At 47.4% G+C, this 14,535-nt stretch overlaps 4 protein-coding genes across 4 annotated transcripts; 2 read left to right on the forward strand and 2 right to left on the reverse strand.

Moving 5' to 3' along the window:
* Nucleotides 1-34: 34 nt before the first annotated feature.
* Nucleotides 35-2,317, reverse strand: N7478_004600 (uncharacterized protein; the record flags this gene model as incomplete). Its single annotated transcript, XM_056920814.1, has 2 exons — nucleotides 35-610; nucleotides 812-2,317. The coding sequence occupies 2 exons, from the start codon at nucleotides 2,315-2,317 to the stop codon at nucleotides 35-37; spliced, it is 2,082 nt and encodes a 693-aa protein (XP_056778851.1).
* A 788-nt stretch (nucleotides 2,318-3,105) lies between these two features.
* N7478_004601 (putative endo-1,3(4)-beta-glucanase) lies at nucleotides 3,106-4,326 on the forward strand (the record flags this gene model as incomplete). The annotated part of the gene is made up of 1 exon (XM_056920815.1): nucleotides 3,106-4,326. One exon carries the CDS (start codon nucleotides 3,106-3,108, stop codon nucleotides 4,324-4,326), a length of 1,221 nt encoding a protein of 406 aa, XP_056778852.1.
* A 602-nt stretch (nucleotides 4,327-4,928) lies between these two features.
* Nucleotides 4,929-10,365, reverse strand: N7478_004602 (WD40 repeat domain-containing protein; the record flags this gene model as incomplete). The annotated part of the gene is made up of 4 exons (XM_056920816.1): nucleotides 4,929-9,378; nucleotides 9,460-9,768; nucleotides 9,842-9,965; nucleotides 10,035-10,365. 4 exons carry the CDS (start codon nucleotides 10,363-10,365, stop codon nucleotides 4,929-4,931), a joined length of 5,214 nt encoding a protein of 1,737 aa, XP_056778853.1.
* A 2,734-nt stretch (nucleotides 10,366-13,099) lies between these two features.
* N7478_004603 (FAD-dependent oxidoreductase) lies at nucleotides 13,100-14,298 on the forward strand (the record flags this gene model as incomplete). Its single annotated transcript, XM_056920817.1, has 3 exons — nucleotides 13,100-13,131; nucleotides 13,195-13,781; nucleotides 13,868-14,298. The coding sequence occupies 3 exons, from the start codon at nucleotides 13,100-13,102 to the stop codon at nucleotides 14,296-14,298; spliced, it is 1,050 nt and encodes a 349-aa protein (XP_056778854.1).
* Between the last annotated feature and the right edge of the window lie 237 nt (nucleotides 14,299-14,535).

The raw sequence follows: 14,535 nt of genomic DNA on the forward strand, positions 1-14,535 counted from the left end.
TTTAAAAACACCGGCAAATGCATTTTCAGTCGAATTAACTGGCAAATCTGTTGATCAACGGACACCCAGGCCTTTTATGCCCCTCCACGCCGCAATTTCCACATGTATTGGGTCTCCTCCGAGATTGCACAGTTGGTGGCTGCTGAGAGCCTTGTTGGGACCATTGCTCATAAAACTCACGATCTACAGCATCTTCAACAGCATCTAGCTGCTCCCATAAGCTTGGGATCCGCCCCTGTGATCCCTCTGGGCCTCGGGGGTCTTGCCGGGCCCCCGAGGCCTGTGATGTGGCCACCGAGGCCTGTGATGCTGTATACGATCCTCGCGATATCCATACCCTCCGATCATCCCGAATTCTTGGCTCCTGTATACGAAGAAGATCTGGATGAAACTGTGGTGAATCAGCCTCCTGAAGATGCCACTGTAAGTGGAAGAGATCAAGAGGAAGTGGCTTTTTCTCATTATAATATGGAATAATTTGATGGATGCATGGAATGCCCCTGCCTTTGCCGCATACACAGAAGATAGGAATTTGAGGTTTTTCGATATGGATAGGTAGATATGTGTTGATTTCTTTCTCCAGACGGCGAATGGCTTCAAGGGAAATTCTCTGTATGAGATTTGGTAGTAAAAATGTATAGGATTGATGATCTGTGAATCGTCCAAGTGTCTGGTCATGTAACTGATATTGAATATTTGAATATTGACGTTTAATTGTCTGTTCAAAGATATCAAAGGCTCCAAGGAGAGAAGTTGAGGTTCCCTGGCTAAATTTTAATAGAAAATCCCTCAATAATAATAGGAGAATTACCTGTTGATCACGTTTAAATGCCCAATGTGCCGACTCATTTCGAGATGTTGCTACCTCACCAAAGTGAAAATAATGCCGAGTATAATGGTGTAAAAACATCTTCGCATATATTGGGTTAAGCCATTCCTTCTGGATATAACGAATTAGCTTAGAGAAGATCTCATGACAGTAAGTTTGCTGAAATTCCTGCCATTTTTGTTCGAAATCTTGAGGCGTTAAAGCAGTAACAATTTCATGCCAGAACTGTTTCATTCTCCACCACCGATGAAGCTTCTCCTGCCGTATACACCCATTCTTCAAAGAGAATATCTCTTGTTTTTTTGCAGCTTCTTTAATCTCCCATTCAAGATACTGACGAATAGGAGTACGCGCATGGGCAAGGATGCACTTATTGATATGCCACAAACAAAGCATATGGTTAAGTGTAAAAACCATTGGTATAGCACTGAGAATTGCAAGCTCTTTGTCTGTAAATACAGTCAATGGCTCAGGGATTGATTCTACCGCTAATACTGACTGTAATTGCTGTAATGCCCAGCAAAATGAATCAGTAGTAGAGTCTGATAAAAAACAGAAGCCAGCGGAGAATGTCTGGTTTGTTGATGTCATTCCAGTAATATCAAGCAATGGCATTTTGAACTTGTTGGTTTTAAATGTTGTATCCATCCAAAGAATATAGGGAAAAAGACGTAAAAATCCAATGGAAGTCCGGTGGATGGCGAATAAAGCAAGTAAAATATCGTTGTTATCCGATCTACAGCGGATACACCAATCCCCTGAATTTGGGAGGTCTTGGAGAAGTGTTTGAATAGATGAGCGGCCGCCAAGTCGTCTTTTGTTAAGATCCATCTTAATATTATAGATGTTCTTCGCGATAACATGTTCGCCTTCATTCCTGAGCTGATCCGTAATCTGGCGAGGCCAAAGCCCCTGCTGGATAGCCTGTTCAATCTCCAAACCTCTTTTTTTCATAGCCATTTGGCGAAGATAAGGAATATTGACGGCGGGTGATGGTGTATGGTTATGGCTACCATTTCCAATTTCCAATAACCATATATCTCCATGTCGACGAAGAATAACCTCAAATGGACAGTTACACTTTTTTGTACGGCCTCTTCTGCGTTTTTCTGCATCAAGTCCTATAGTCCGGCGGTCACAATATTCACCACCTCGCCAGCATTGGTAAATAACCTTGAGTTTTACCCCGTTAGAGGATTTTGAGCGTTTTGAAACAACTGCATAGCCTTGGGTAGCTGCAAATTGATTCATCTCGGTTTGAGCTTCATCCGGCGAAGAATACTCGAGTTTCCAGGGCGGATTCAGCTTAAATAGAGGGAAACTTGGCTCAATATCTGAGTATATATCAGCCAATGGCTCTTCGGGATATTGAGTCTCTTCGTCATAAATTGTGTCGATAGTGTTGAGAAAATCATCGCGGAACGTAGGAGGAGGGGTAGTTGACAGCCTAGGACTAGACATAAGAGATTCAGTAGTTTCCAGTGACATAATAATAACCAAATAGCTTCAAATTTTCAGGGGTAGTAGAGAAGATAGAAAATAACAATACTCTAAAAGAAGAAATCATTTTAGCGAAGGGGAGGTATTCAAATATATGTTTAAAATATTGTTATTGCTTAAAATATTGATATGGTAACGGGAGTAATAAAAATGCACATTCCTGAGGGTACTGTGGGGCCTCGGCAGCCAATCAGCTTCTCTTAATATTTCCGTAAACGGCAGGTCACATGCTCACTACACCTCGCCATACTTTGCCATTTCCCTATTATTTACCTTTACATAGTAACTTTACATATTTTAACCCCTACTTTGATTTACTACAGCAATACCATTTTAAACCATTTTTTAAAACCCTTCTGGATTAATAAATATACGTTATTTAATAATCACGTGCTAAAATATAATTGATTGTTATCAAAGAATAGAGATATCCGGGCGCTCCGCAATAGACGCCTTTTTTGATGTGGTTTGGTGTGGTTTGGTGTGTCGGGGCGTCCACCGCCTCCATTGACCGCCCATTTTAAATTACACCGCCTTGTTAACGGCTCATATTACAAATACGGCAGAATTTCCCAAAGCGGCTTAGAAGGGGTGGGTTTAGCCATTTGAGGGGTGGTATTAGCAATTCTCGGCATGACACCTTGACACCTGTAACACCAGGCAGAAAAGTGATTACCTGATCTTGGCGGAACCACCAAAACGTCATAAACCAAGCTTAAGCTCTTCCCACTCCAAGATCCAATTTATACCAATACCCAGCATTGAATTCAGACAAGATGGTCCTCGAAGGTGCCTCGCCGCAAGCAGGCTCATTTTCAAATGAAAGCCCCTCGACCGGCGCCCCAATAAGACAAGCAACCAACCACCCCCAATCGCTCCTGGGTGGTCTAAGAATCAAACCAGAATTCATCGAACACCCCGACCTATTCACCCTCTACTTCGGCTTTCTCGGAAACAGATCCTGGCAAAAATCAGTGGGACGTAATATCTATGACCGCTTACAAGGGACTTGGGTTCTTACCGGGCGCACCGCGACACAAGAAGAGCTAGATTCGTTCTGCGCCAATTCCACACACGCCCTGTACTACGGCCGAATCGGATTACCAGTATCGTTAATTGCCGGTGGAGTTTGGGAGTACAGGAAGGCAGCTCGGCAAACGGCCGATCTTACATTTGCACAACGGCTTACGACAATGCTGAGCATTGCGAGGGCTGATCCGTCCGCGTTCTGGCCTCAAGCCGCTAGGACTGGATTCAGGGTATTTTGGATTGGATCGTGCGGGTGGATGTTGTCAACTGTTGGATCGACGTGGACGGGTATGACGGATCTTCTTAGGGATCCGAAGCTTGCGCAATGGAGACATGATACGAAGGGTCAGAAGGAAGAGGAGGTTCGGAAGCGGAAGCTTGAGGCTGCTGCTTCGATGTCCATGAATGTTAACGGGAAGAGAGAGGTTGTGGAGAGATTGAGACGTGACTTGTCGGGGGACAGTGGCTTTGATGAAACTCAGACGCCAGAACCGGAACAATACAGTTATGATGCGCCTGCCGCGAACCAGTCTACATATGATTCCCCGGCGTCTGGGTACCAATCGCAAAGTTCTAGATATGGATCTGCGCCTGCGCAACGGTCTTCGTCGCAGGGAGAGTCATCTACTGATTTCTTCCTTGGTGGCCAGGACGACGATGCTAGTCCGACTGCGGCTGAGTACCGGAATACGAACCCTAATGGCTCGTCTATGAGTACTTGGGATCGCATCCGGGCTCAGAATGCACCACCTAGATCGCAGGCTCCTGCGCGACAGTCCTCTACTTCTGGATGGGGACAGGCTCAGGCTCAGTCTCCGCCTGCAGATGATGTTCCTGTTGGTGCGCGGGATTCATATGATGTTGATCGACGACTAGAGAAGGACCAGGCCCAGGCTGATTTTGATAGGATGATGGAGCAAGAGAGGAATGCATCTGGTGAACCGACTCGACGGGGTTGGGGATCATAAGATACCAGAAATTTGAATTTACTTCCTTTCTATCTACGCTACATGGATATATGTTGTGTAGTACAATTTCAAGGACTTGTATCTGAATCAATTCTGTCTTTTTTTGTAACTCCGCAAACCGTTACCTATTAGCCTTTGCAGGCATATAGCTGTAGACCCGACGTTCAAAAGTTCCATCTGGTATGATAGTTCTTGTGGTGAGGAAACCTTGGAAGAAAGGTAATATAGGAAGGATACAAGATTTGCAATTTTGGTAGAGACGGAAATATAGATGCCAAGGGGTTATGTATACGGGGAAATGGGCTAAGTGGCGCATGGGATTCTTGTAGCTGTGGTAGTGAAGAGGCAGTGAGCCTAGAAAATGGGGAGAATAATATAGCAAGTGAGGGTATATCAGTAACGCAGATAAGGACTTGATGAGAGAAGAAGAGAAGAGAAATAGACATAAAGAAATTCGCTAAACATAAAACGCATGAATCATCAAAATGGGGAATAGGAGAACAGTATGATATGATGTGATATGATATGAGACAAGCGAGTGTCAAAAAGAAACAAAAATGCAATAAAATGGTAGGAGAAAGAATAAAAACATCGAAACTGTCTTAGTAGTAGTTCTGACCGGGTGCATAGGCACGAGAGTGCAATGTTTCATACGGCATGTCGAGCTCATGAGGATCAGATCCCCATTCAGTAGCCGTGCCCCATGGTTCAACGCTGCGACTATTACCTCGAATACGAGTTAAGCTGCGCAGCTTGTTCGCGAAACTCTCATTGTTTGAGCTCCGGTTCCGACGATGCTGAGACTCAAATGATCCACGTTTCTCTTTGTTGCCGTTCTTAGGCTCACTCGCATTAACATGAATAGTCGGAGCAGCCGTCATAGCACGAGGAATGTGGCGGCCAAAGTCCTCATTATCAATGGCAACATCAATTGTAGCAGTAGACTGTCGTGGGGAGCTGACATCCATTGGCATTGGGAATGGAGGTGGAGGCGGAGGTAGAGGACCACTTAGATGCTGCAGTTCGGGGAGGAGAGGAGGAGCTGGCGGCGGAGGAGGCGGGGGTGGAATCAAGTCTATTTGTGGTCCAGATGGTCTTCTGGGCAATGAGCCTCCGATTGTTTCTTCGATGCTTGGATTGCGCTGGGGGGAGGTATTTGAGACATATCCGCCTGAGCTGGTGCGGCGGTGGCCTCCGTTACGAACACGGCTGTTTGAGCGGCTTCGGGGAAGATTAGGGTTGAAATGCGGGTGCATCGGGACCTCGGATGGTACTGGAGGTGGATTCTTGTATCTGGTTGCTGGACCCTCTGGCATGGGAACGGACATTGATCTGCCAATTCTTTCTGCGGCTTCGCTTTGGTATCGGGCATCGTTTAGATGGGGAGATCCATATCCATAGCTGTTTGTTGGTATGGTAGGGACGGAGGGTGGTCGTTCTTCCTGGCCGCCGCCATACTTGGGGTGCCGCATTGCTCGTGGCGTTGCTGGAAGTCCGACGGGGTTGCGAGAACTAGAGCTTGAATCCGAGCTGCTATGGTACTCAGGCGATACTTTTGCTGGAGGGATGTTGTTGCGAGATGGGGCTCGTGGGAAGTAGGAGTTTCCATAGAATGGAGGTGGGCTTTCCAGAGGTGATCTGGCTAGTTCTCCCGGGAATGGGATGTTGGGTGCAGATGGGTTCCGTGCCAGGGACAGGCGGCGTGCTTCCAATTCAGCGGCGGCTAGCTCTCTTCTCTTCCTCTCGGCCAGACTGACAAATGGTGTTGTTGGAGAAATTTGGACCTGGAGTTCATTGGCAGTAGAGGCTGGTCTGCTTTGGCTGTGTCCGTTGACAAACATGTTCTCCGGGCTGAAGGCTCTGTTGCTCAAGGTGTCTGCATGTCCGAAAGCCTTGCTGCTTAGCATTTGATCTTGTCCGAAGGCTTGATTGCCCAGTGTTTGCTGTCCAAAAGCTTGATTGCCTAAGGTTTCCTCCTGTCTATATGCTGAGGGACTTAGGACTTCCTCATCCCCGAATCTCTGGCTGCTTAACAGATTCTCTTCTCCATACGCTTGACTTCCTAGAGATTCTTGTCCATAGGCTTCACTGCTAACGGATTCTTGCCCGTAAGCCTGGCTACCCAGATTTTCCTGCCCATACGCTTGACTTCCCAGAGACTCTTGTCCGTAGGCTTGGCTTCCCAGGGATTGCTGTTCAAAGGCCTGGCTACCGAGAGTATCATCTTGCCCAAATGCCTTCGCGCTCAAGACTTCCTCATGACCAAATGCCTTACTGCTCAATTGCTCGAAACGTTCAGGTTGAGCAGGAAGGTCAAATTCTCGGGGTGCACGAATCTCAGGCTGACTATAAGACACCTTGTGTTTAGTCTCAGGCGAACCTTCTCGCCTAGAGCTAGTTCCCCGTTCTGCGCGACGACGACTAGCGCTGCGATGTTGCGAACGTAGTCGCTTTTGGTTCCCAACAACAATACGGAGTGGGTCCTCCGCGCCACCTTGTTGAGATAATTCTTGCGTAGGAAGAGTCATCGGTAAAGGCGAAGATGGCGATCGAGCAGAAGAGCCTTGTCGATCAGAGCTGCGACCTCGTGCCAAGGCCTCACCCATACGGCTGGATGGTTTCCGGCTAGAAGAGCGCTGACGGGTGCGTGAACCAGCCTTTCTCATTCGGCTGGTGCTTCGAACACGGGATTTCGACTTTTTCCGTGGCTGATCGGGATATTCTAGCTCTCCACTATGATAGCGGGCGACCTCGTCGGGTGACATTGGCACTGGGGAAGATGGCGATCGATTCGCGGACTGGATGTATCGACCACGGGCTGTTTCTCGAGATTCTTCGCGGGATTCCATGCGTGAGGTACCGTTATCTCCAGTATTTCTTCTTCCGCGGCCAACCTTCTTCGAATGGTAGTTTGCTTCTTCAAGACTGCTGATGTACTGGTCGATGCTCCGGCCAGTAACACTGGGACTCTTAGCAGAGGTATAGCTGTTCATAGTGGAAGTGCTTTTTGCGCTGTGAAGTAAACCAGATTGGCTACGGGGGCCGGGGAATGGCAGTTCTGAATGAATGAGCTCAAGCTGTAGGCCGTTTGGATTTCTAGTTCCGTTTCGAGAATCAGAGCGGTCCGTTAGAGCCTCAAAGACCCCGGGAGATGGCGAAGGAAGTCCCTTGATAGCTGCAAACTTATCCATAGCTTGAACAGCTGTTTGAGGGCTTGGCTTCATGGAGTCAAGACCTTGGTGGTGGTATTTTGCTGGTGTCAAAAATCCATTATCAACCTGCTCATCTTGGCTTTGCTCGTGACCACTGTTTTCATCTGCCTCGGATGTTGATCCATATGCACTGGAGCTCTGTTGAGAACGAGCGCGAGAGAAAATAGGAGGTTGAACATCCACGGGCGTTTCGCCAATTGAAGGGAGACGGCGACGGTTAAATGAAGGAGTAGTCGTTCGCGATGTCATTGCTTGGTTAAGACTCTGAATGTTATTGAGTTTCCAAGAGCCCACGGCCGATTCCGCCACAGCAGACTCAGCAATAGGTGTAACACCGGGCGCGTTTGTGGGCGTTTGATCATCAGTTTTCAATCCTGGGAAGCGGAAACGTTTATTAGATTTCGCATCGAAAGATGTGATAAGCTTGAGTGCAGGGCCCTTCAGGTTTGGAGCAGCTCGTTGGCTAGAAGAGGCGGATCGCGGACGTGGAGGCACCATGCCATTGGATTCTATAGATTGGTTCACTTCAGGCGCAGTCAATGGCGGAATTCCACCCATAACTTCAGCGAATGTAGTTGCTTGCTGGGCGCCTGGGGAAGTCCATGGCTCAGAAGGCTCGGCACCACTGCACATAAAGCAACGAATGGCGAGTTGCTGCTGAGACTGTGTAACAACATGTTCTCCCCATCGTCGCACTAGATATGACTGGCGTTGCCAGTCTGTCGGCATCAAAAGACATGTCATAAGGATAGCTTCCATGAAATGCTTGCGAGACACGTAGACTTCAATGGCATCATTACTGTCTCCCAGTCCAAGGAGAATAGAGGCTGCAGTATGAATATCCCCGACCTCCAGCAACTTTTGTACAAAACTTTGCCCAACTTTGTTTGCTTGTGCTTGTCCCTTCATTTGGCTCAGGGCAAGAAGCATCCAATCCGAAGCAGTCGTTGGCCCAGAGCTGATCATTGCAGCCATATGATCTGTGTTGGTCTCTCCAAGCCACTGCGCTAGAAGAATCGCACTTGGACTTCCATACGCATGACGACTCCACTCATCCTTAATCAAATCTGAGATATCTCCTTCCCAGCCAAAGACAACGCTCAGCATTTGGTGGCGTAGATCATTGGGTGTCAAACTGTTCTCATCTATTGAAGGTTGTGGCTTGTATGGGACGTCGTTTAACCGTGCCCGGATGAATGGAAATAGATCAACAACATTCTTCTCAGCAGGGCTCATTTGCACCTCATTTCGCAGTCGGGATCCTGTCCGAGATCCAGCTCGAGAGCTTCTTACCGAGGACATTGAGACTGAAGAGGCATAATTATACCCAGCTGATGGCTGCGGTGTATCATTGTCACCCGATGCGAGCGAAAATGTTGTTGCACTGTGCGCTGAGACACTAGGCGGCGCAAATGGACCTGTTCTGAACTTTCCAGATGAGGCTTTAGAGCTCACAGATTCCGTTCGACTCCTAGAAGAAGCGGGGCTAATGAGATTTGATCGTTGCTGCTTTAGGTTGTCGAGGTTGTTGGACTCAAATGGTGGCTGTCGCGAACTAGACTGCTCTCGAATGTTTGGGGGGTCCTGCAAACGTCTCGGTGGAGACATCGTTTGTGACCGTTGATTCTCAGAAACAACTGATCTAGAGCTGACTGGTGCATGCTGCACATTTGCAACCATTCCCGGGGTCTCCAAATCGTACTGCTGGACTGTGTTGTGTGGGCCAATAGTAAACAGTGTCGCTGTAGGGCCATGATTTGCAAGTCCCCGAACTCCATCTACCGTAGGAATTGGTTCATACGTAACATGCTTTGTTCGCACATCCCAAGCCCATGTTTCTCTGTTCATAAACATTTCAAATTAGTACAACTTGCTCGCCGTGGCGGCGGAATTGCGCTTTCAAAATTGCCCATTCACTCACCCTTCAAGGTATTGCACAATTTTTCCATTTTTAGACCATGCCATCCATTTCGGCTCTGCAGAAGTTGAATCGGATCGTTTCAGCACACGAATTACTCTCGGGGACTCCTTTCCCGCGGGCTTTGATACGCTCCATACTCGTAGGTCGCCATTTTGAGCTTGCGTAGCCAGCATGTCCGATTTCTGCTTCGAAGAAGAAGCATGCCAGGCGATCGATATGATAGGTGACGGACCGCGCGATGTGGTTAATGTGTGAAGGATGGTAAATTGGGGAAGGAGATTTGCGATCAGGATTGATCCATTTTGATAGCTGATCAATCCAAACGTTAGAATTTGGCACTTGAATAGTTTGAGGTCAATATTTATCAATCGAATTAACATACCCAATCGCATAGGTACGACAATCCATAGAAGGAGCAAGAGAAGTAATAGGGTCAAAAATAGTTCGCGAAGAGATATGTTCTGATGTTGAGGGCTCGAAAAGGATAACTTCGCCCTTGTCGTTACCTAGAAGAACAAAGGCAATTCGTCAGTAAAGGTAGCGACTTGAAGTCACAGAATAGTTTTCAACCATACCAAATGCGACATTTCCATTGCGCAGCCATGATGCCACCCGTAGATGGTCGAAAGATGCAAATCTTGAGATTTCTGATCCGGTAAAAATATCCCAAACAATAGCTGTCTGTCCTACATCATAACTGACAACCAGTCTGCCCGCACCCCGTTCGCTCACATTATCCACCGAAATAAAATCAATATTCTCCTTGTGGCTCTGAAATCGTCGTTCGACCGCGAGGGTGTCATGGTGAAGGCAGAGGACTGTGGAATCCTGTGCATATAGGAAAAGCGATGCTGTTGCGGCGCACGCCTCGAAACGAAGCTCCGGTTCTTGTACTTGTGACGCCATTGTTTTGACGGACTTCGAGAGTCGTGATTCTGGCAACAAACTCCTGTTCCATGTCAATTTTTCCATTTTTCTTCTCTTTGTTACTTTTCAATTTTTTAAATCCCTCTCCTCAATATGATTTATGGGCTGTGGCAGGGGGAAAGTAAAGCTATGCCTCTTGTGCCTTGCTCCAGATCCACACTGAACGTGGACGGAACAAAATAATAAATTCGCCACGAGCCCACGAGGGAGATGCAGGGAAGAAAAGGAAAAAGAGAAAACAAAAAAAATACTAACCTGATCCTTTCTGATCCAGGCAAAGGTTACTAATCGGCCACGACCCTAGAGTTACCATTCAAGGCCAAGGGGAGAGAGTGCCAGGGTAGCGCCAGGCATTTGGGAACTTTGGGGAAACGCCGGAGAGGGGTTAGTGCCTGACAGACGAGAAGGATTGCAGCAAGCTAGCTTCTAGACGATGATGCGGGCCCTAATAAGGAAAAGAACGACCACGGGAGCTGTGGGAGATTGGCGCAGTAGTTGTATGCGGACTTGACCGGGGTGGTGGGAAATATGAGGAGGTAAGTAACAAGTCTAGAGAGAAAAAAGTGAACAGGGATTCGGAAGGAATTGCAGGACCACGTTCATCACATCCCATAAAATTTTAGCGTGGCTGAAGGTGCTTAAGTTTGTGACAGGACGTGGGGTGGAGATGGGTAGCAGCAGGGGTGGTATATCTATAGGTACTGTACAGTATGTATGCTGCGTACGCGAGATATAAAATCTGGCGCCACCCTTGTCACTATGGAGCCAGGGATGGAGGATGCGCTTACTCCGGTAGGACAGAAAGCTCTCTTTTTTAGTTCAAAAGGCAGTATATGGGGCGCCGGTAGCCGATCAGAATCTCCAACCATCGAGCAATCGGGGTTGGCGCCGGGGGATTATACAGGGCGCTTCATTTGACGACTGGCCATACATTGGGCGGCCTTAGAGGAAGAGTGAATCCACCTTGATTGCCCGAAAATATGGATACCGCCAGAGCATCACATCATTAGCGGAGCCGGTAGGATCGAGCCTTTTTGGTGGCTGGGGTGCATGGCTTTGGGTTGGTGGGACTGCACCAACGAGCATGCAGAAACGAGGGACGCAGAAGAAGTTACGGGTTTAGATCGATGCAAGAGGCTCCCGAATCACAGACGGGAACCATCAGCATCTGTTCAAGACCGGCAGAGAAGTGGGTCCAACGATATCAGAAAGCGCGTGGATTCTCAAGGTTGATCGTTCCGGTTTCTTCGTCGGAGAGGGCCCGTGGTTATTATTATTTTTGGTTTTTACCTTGAATGAAGAAAAAACAATAGAGATGACAGCCGTTGGATGTTAGGAAAGGGTTAATGATCCGGGAACTTCCCAGTGGCTGAGGATGTAATGTTGTCTCTCTTTTCTTTTCCTATCCAAGTACATATGCGCATGGAACTATTGGTAAAACACTGCATTGGATGATTCGGCGAGACGTAACGAAACAACCGAATTATTTCGCTGAGACAAGAAAAGTCAAAAGGAAGGCCCCAAAATCGATGTGATTGAAGAGATCCGTGCAGGATGTTGACAAGCTGCACCTTTCGTCACGTTCTCTCCACCAATCATACCCGGTCACCGCTGATCCCTCGGCGCCTACAGCAACTCACCTCAACCAATGCGCGTTCATATCCCACAAAATGCTGAGCAAGGCTTGGGATCACTTTACTCTAGGGTCCTCGAGACAGCCTATGAAGTTCCTGAAAAAATTTATTGATGTACGTTACGGAGAATTCTCTCCACAGCCGTTCCGCCCGCAAGTTTCATCCTAGTTATTATACGGCGTGTTTCGTACATGGACGATGATCTTTTTAAGATCGCCTTCTGGTTTGCATGTTTGAATTGGTTTGAATTATTCTCTTATGATTTTTTTGCTTTTTTTTTTAAGAAGAAACGATCGGTGTCGCACATGGAAGCTCCTGTCTGTCCTGAGTTCCCTGGAGATTATGGGTATGTGATGTGATTGTGTGCTTCGAGCCAGGGTCATACTTGCTGCACATTAAGCACATACATCTGTATGGATTCCCAAGATTTCCCAAGCTTATATTCTGTGTTCCTATGGAGCTTGGGCCTCTGCGGAGTGGTATCGGGGAGAGGGACAAGGCACGAGCGGAAAGTTTTCCAATTGAACTTGGAATGAACTCGGGAGACTGCATCGTGCCATCCGGTGATCAATTCCAATTTCCGCTTTGCCTTGAAAGGGCAACGGAGTGATTAGCTTTGCATTATCAGTATATTAGTATCACCTATGAGTTGTTAGAACCCGACTTGAACTACGCGCCAAGCGGGTCCCGCCGATATTGTACATTAGGTCGATCAATAGAAGCTCTGGATGCGTCCAACATGTTTATGATATAATAATTATATAGACCCTAGGTCATCACGATAATATACCTTATATCAAGCCTCATTTACCCTTCATCTCGAATTTTTTCTACCATCAGGGCACGACCCAAGTAGATACCCGCAATGACCTCCACAACCATCAACCACGGTTCCCCTCATGCCACCAAGTTCCCGTGCGGGGTTTATCTCATCCTTCGGGCCTGACTCACTCCAATAACAAATACTATCCCGATAATAGCATCGCTAACATTCAAGCTTATTACTCGAATCCTTTAATGAGAACACCTCTCGATCCGCGATCGCGAACCCTGTGATCCATCACTCCAGGGCCCTAACCATGTCCGAGCCCGAGACTATCGTCATTATAGGGTAAAAAAAGAAACCCAACCGTTACCGGCTCCGAAATTTCAACTAACTAATTTAAAATTCTAGAGCCGGCGTAATAGGCCTCTCAACTGCCCGACACATCCAACAATATCTAAGCCCCAATCAATCCGTCCTCGTGGTAGCCAGAGATTTCCCTTCCGACACCTCCGTCAACTATACCTCCCCATGGGCCGGAGCGCATTATAGACCCGTCCCCGGGTCTTCGCCGCAGGCTCTCCGCGAAGCAAACCAGGCGCAACGAACATACGAATTCATGAAGCGAGTCGAGGCCCATGAACCAGCCGCAGGCGTCAAATTTGTACAAGGTATCGAACACCTCGAAGCACCGCCTCCGGAATATGAGGATGCGCAGAGTTTGCGTTCTTCTCATGGCGGGCTGGATGAATGTCGTCGCCTTTCGAGTAGTGAGGTTCCAAGTGGTGTGAAATGGGGTATTCAATATAAGACATGGGTTGTTAATTCGCCGGTCTACTGTGCGTATATGTTGCGCAAATTCATCTTGAATGGTGGGAGGACAAGGCAATATGTTCTTGGGAATTTGCAAGAGGGGTTTTTCTTGGAACATAATGTGAAGACTGTGGTGAATTGCTCTGGATTGGGCTTTAATGATCCCAAATCGTTTATTATTAGAGGTATGTCATTCGATGTCATTTTTTTTAATTGCGGGAACCAAAAACTTTTCGAGCATGTGCTTATGATGGACTTTGTGTCTGTGTAGGCCAAACTTGTCTTGTGAGGAATCCTGTATCAGAGACTATCACTCGCCAGAATGAGGATGGGACTTGGTCTTTTTGTATTCCACGTCCTCTTGATGGTGGAACGGTTATTGGTGGGACCAAGGAAGTTGGGAACTGGGATCCTAATCCCTCGATGGAGACACGAGCTACGTTGCTTGTCAATGCGAAGAAGTGGTTCCCTTTCACACCTGAGAGTGGTGGCGAGTTTGATGTGATTCATGATATTGTGGGTAGGCGACCGGCTCGCGAGGGTGGTATGCGTATCGAGATTGAAAAAACGAGTAATGGGAGACAGGTGGTTCACGCATATGGTGCTGGCGGTCGTGGTTATGAAATTTCGCGAGGAGTAGCCGAAGATACGGTGGCATTGATGTTGGAGAATGGGATTTTGCGCGAAAAGGCGGCACTGTAGTTATGATGTGATGGAGGTCATCCTCAAGTCATGGTTTAGGTAATACTTAATGAAGCATGCACATAGTTGTACATTCAATGCCATGAACAACTTGAAGCTCCAGAATTACTTATGTTTGAGTGATTATAACTGATTCCAAGGTTACCATCGAGATACGGGGCCTACTTATACTCAGAAAAAAAGGTCTCTAAAGCACATTAAGGTATTTCGACCTTGGGGGGTAAGTGCGACGGCCGG

Source organism: Penicillium angulare, assembly GCF_028827245.1.
Source record: "Penicillium angulare strain IBT 27051 chromosome Unknown utg000004l_segment0_segment0, whole genome shotgun sequence".
Taxonomy (NCBI): Eukaryota; Fungi; Ascomycota; class Eurotiomycetes; order Eurotiales; family Aspergillaceae; genus Penicillium; species Penicillium angulare.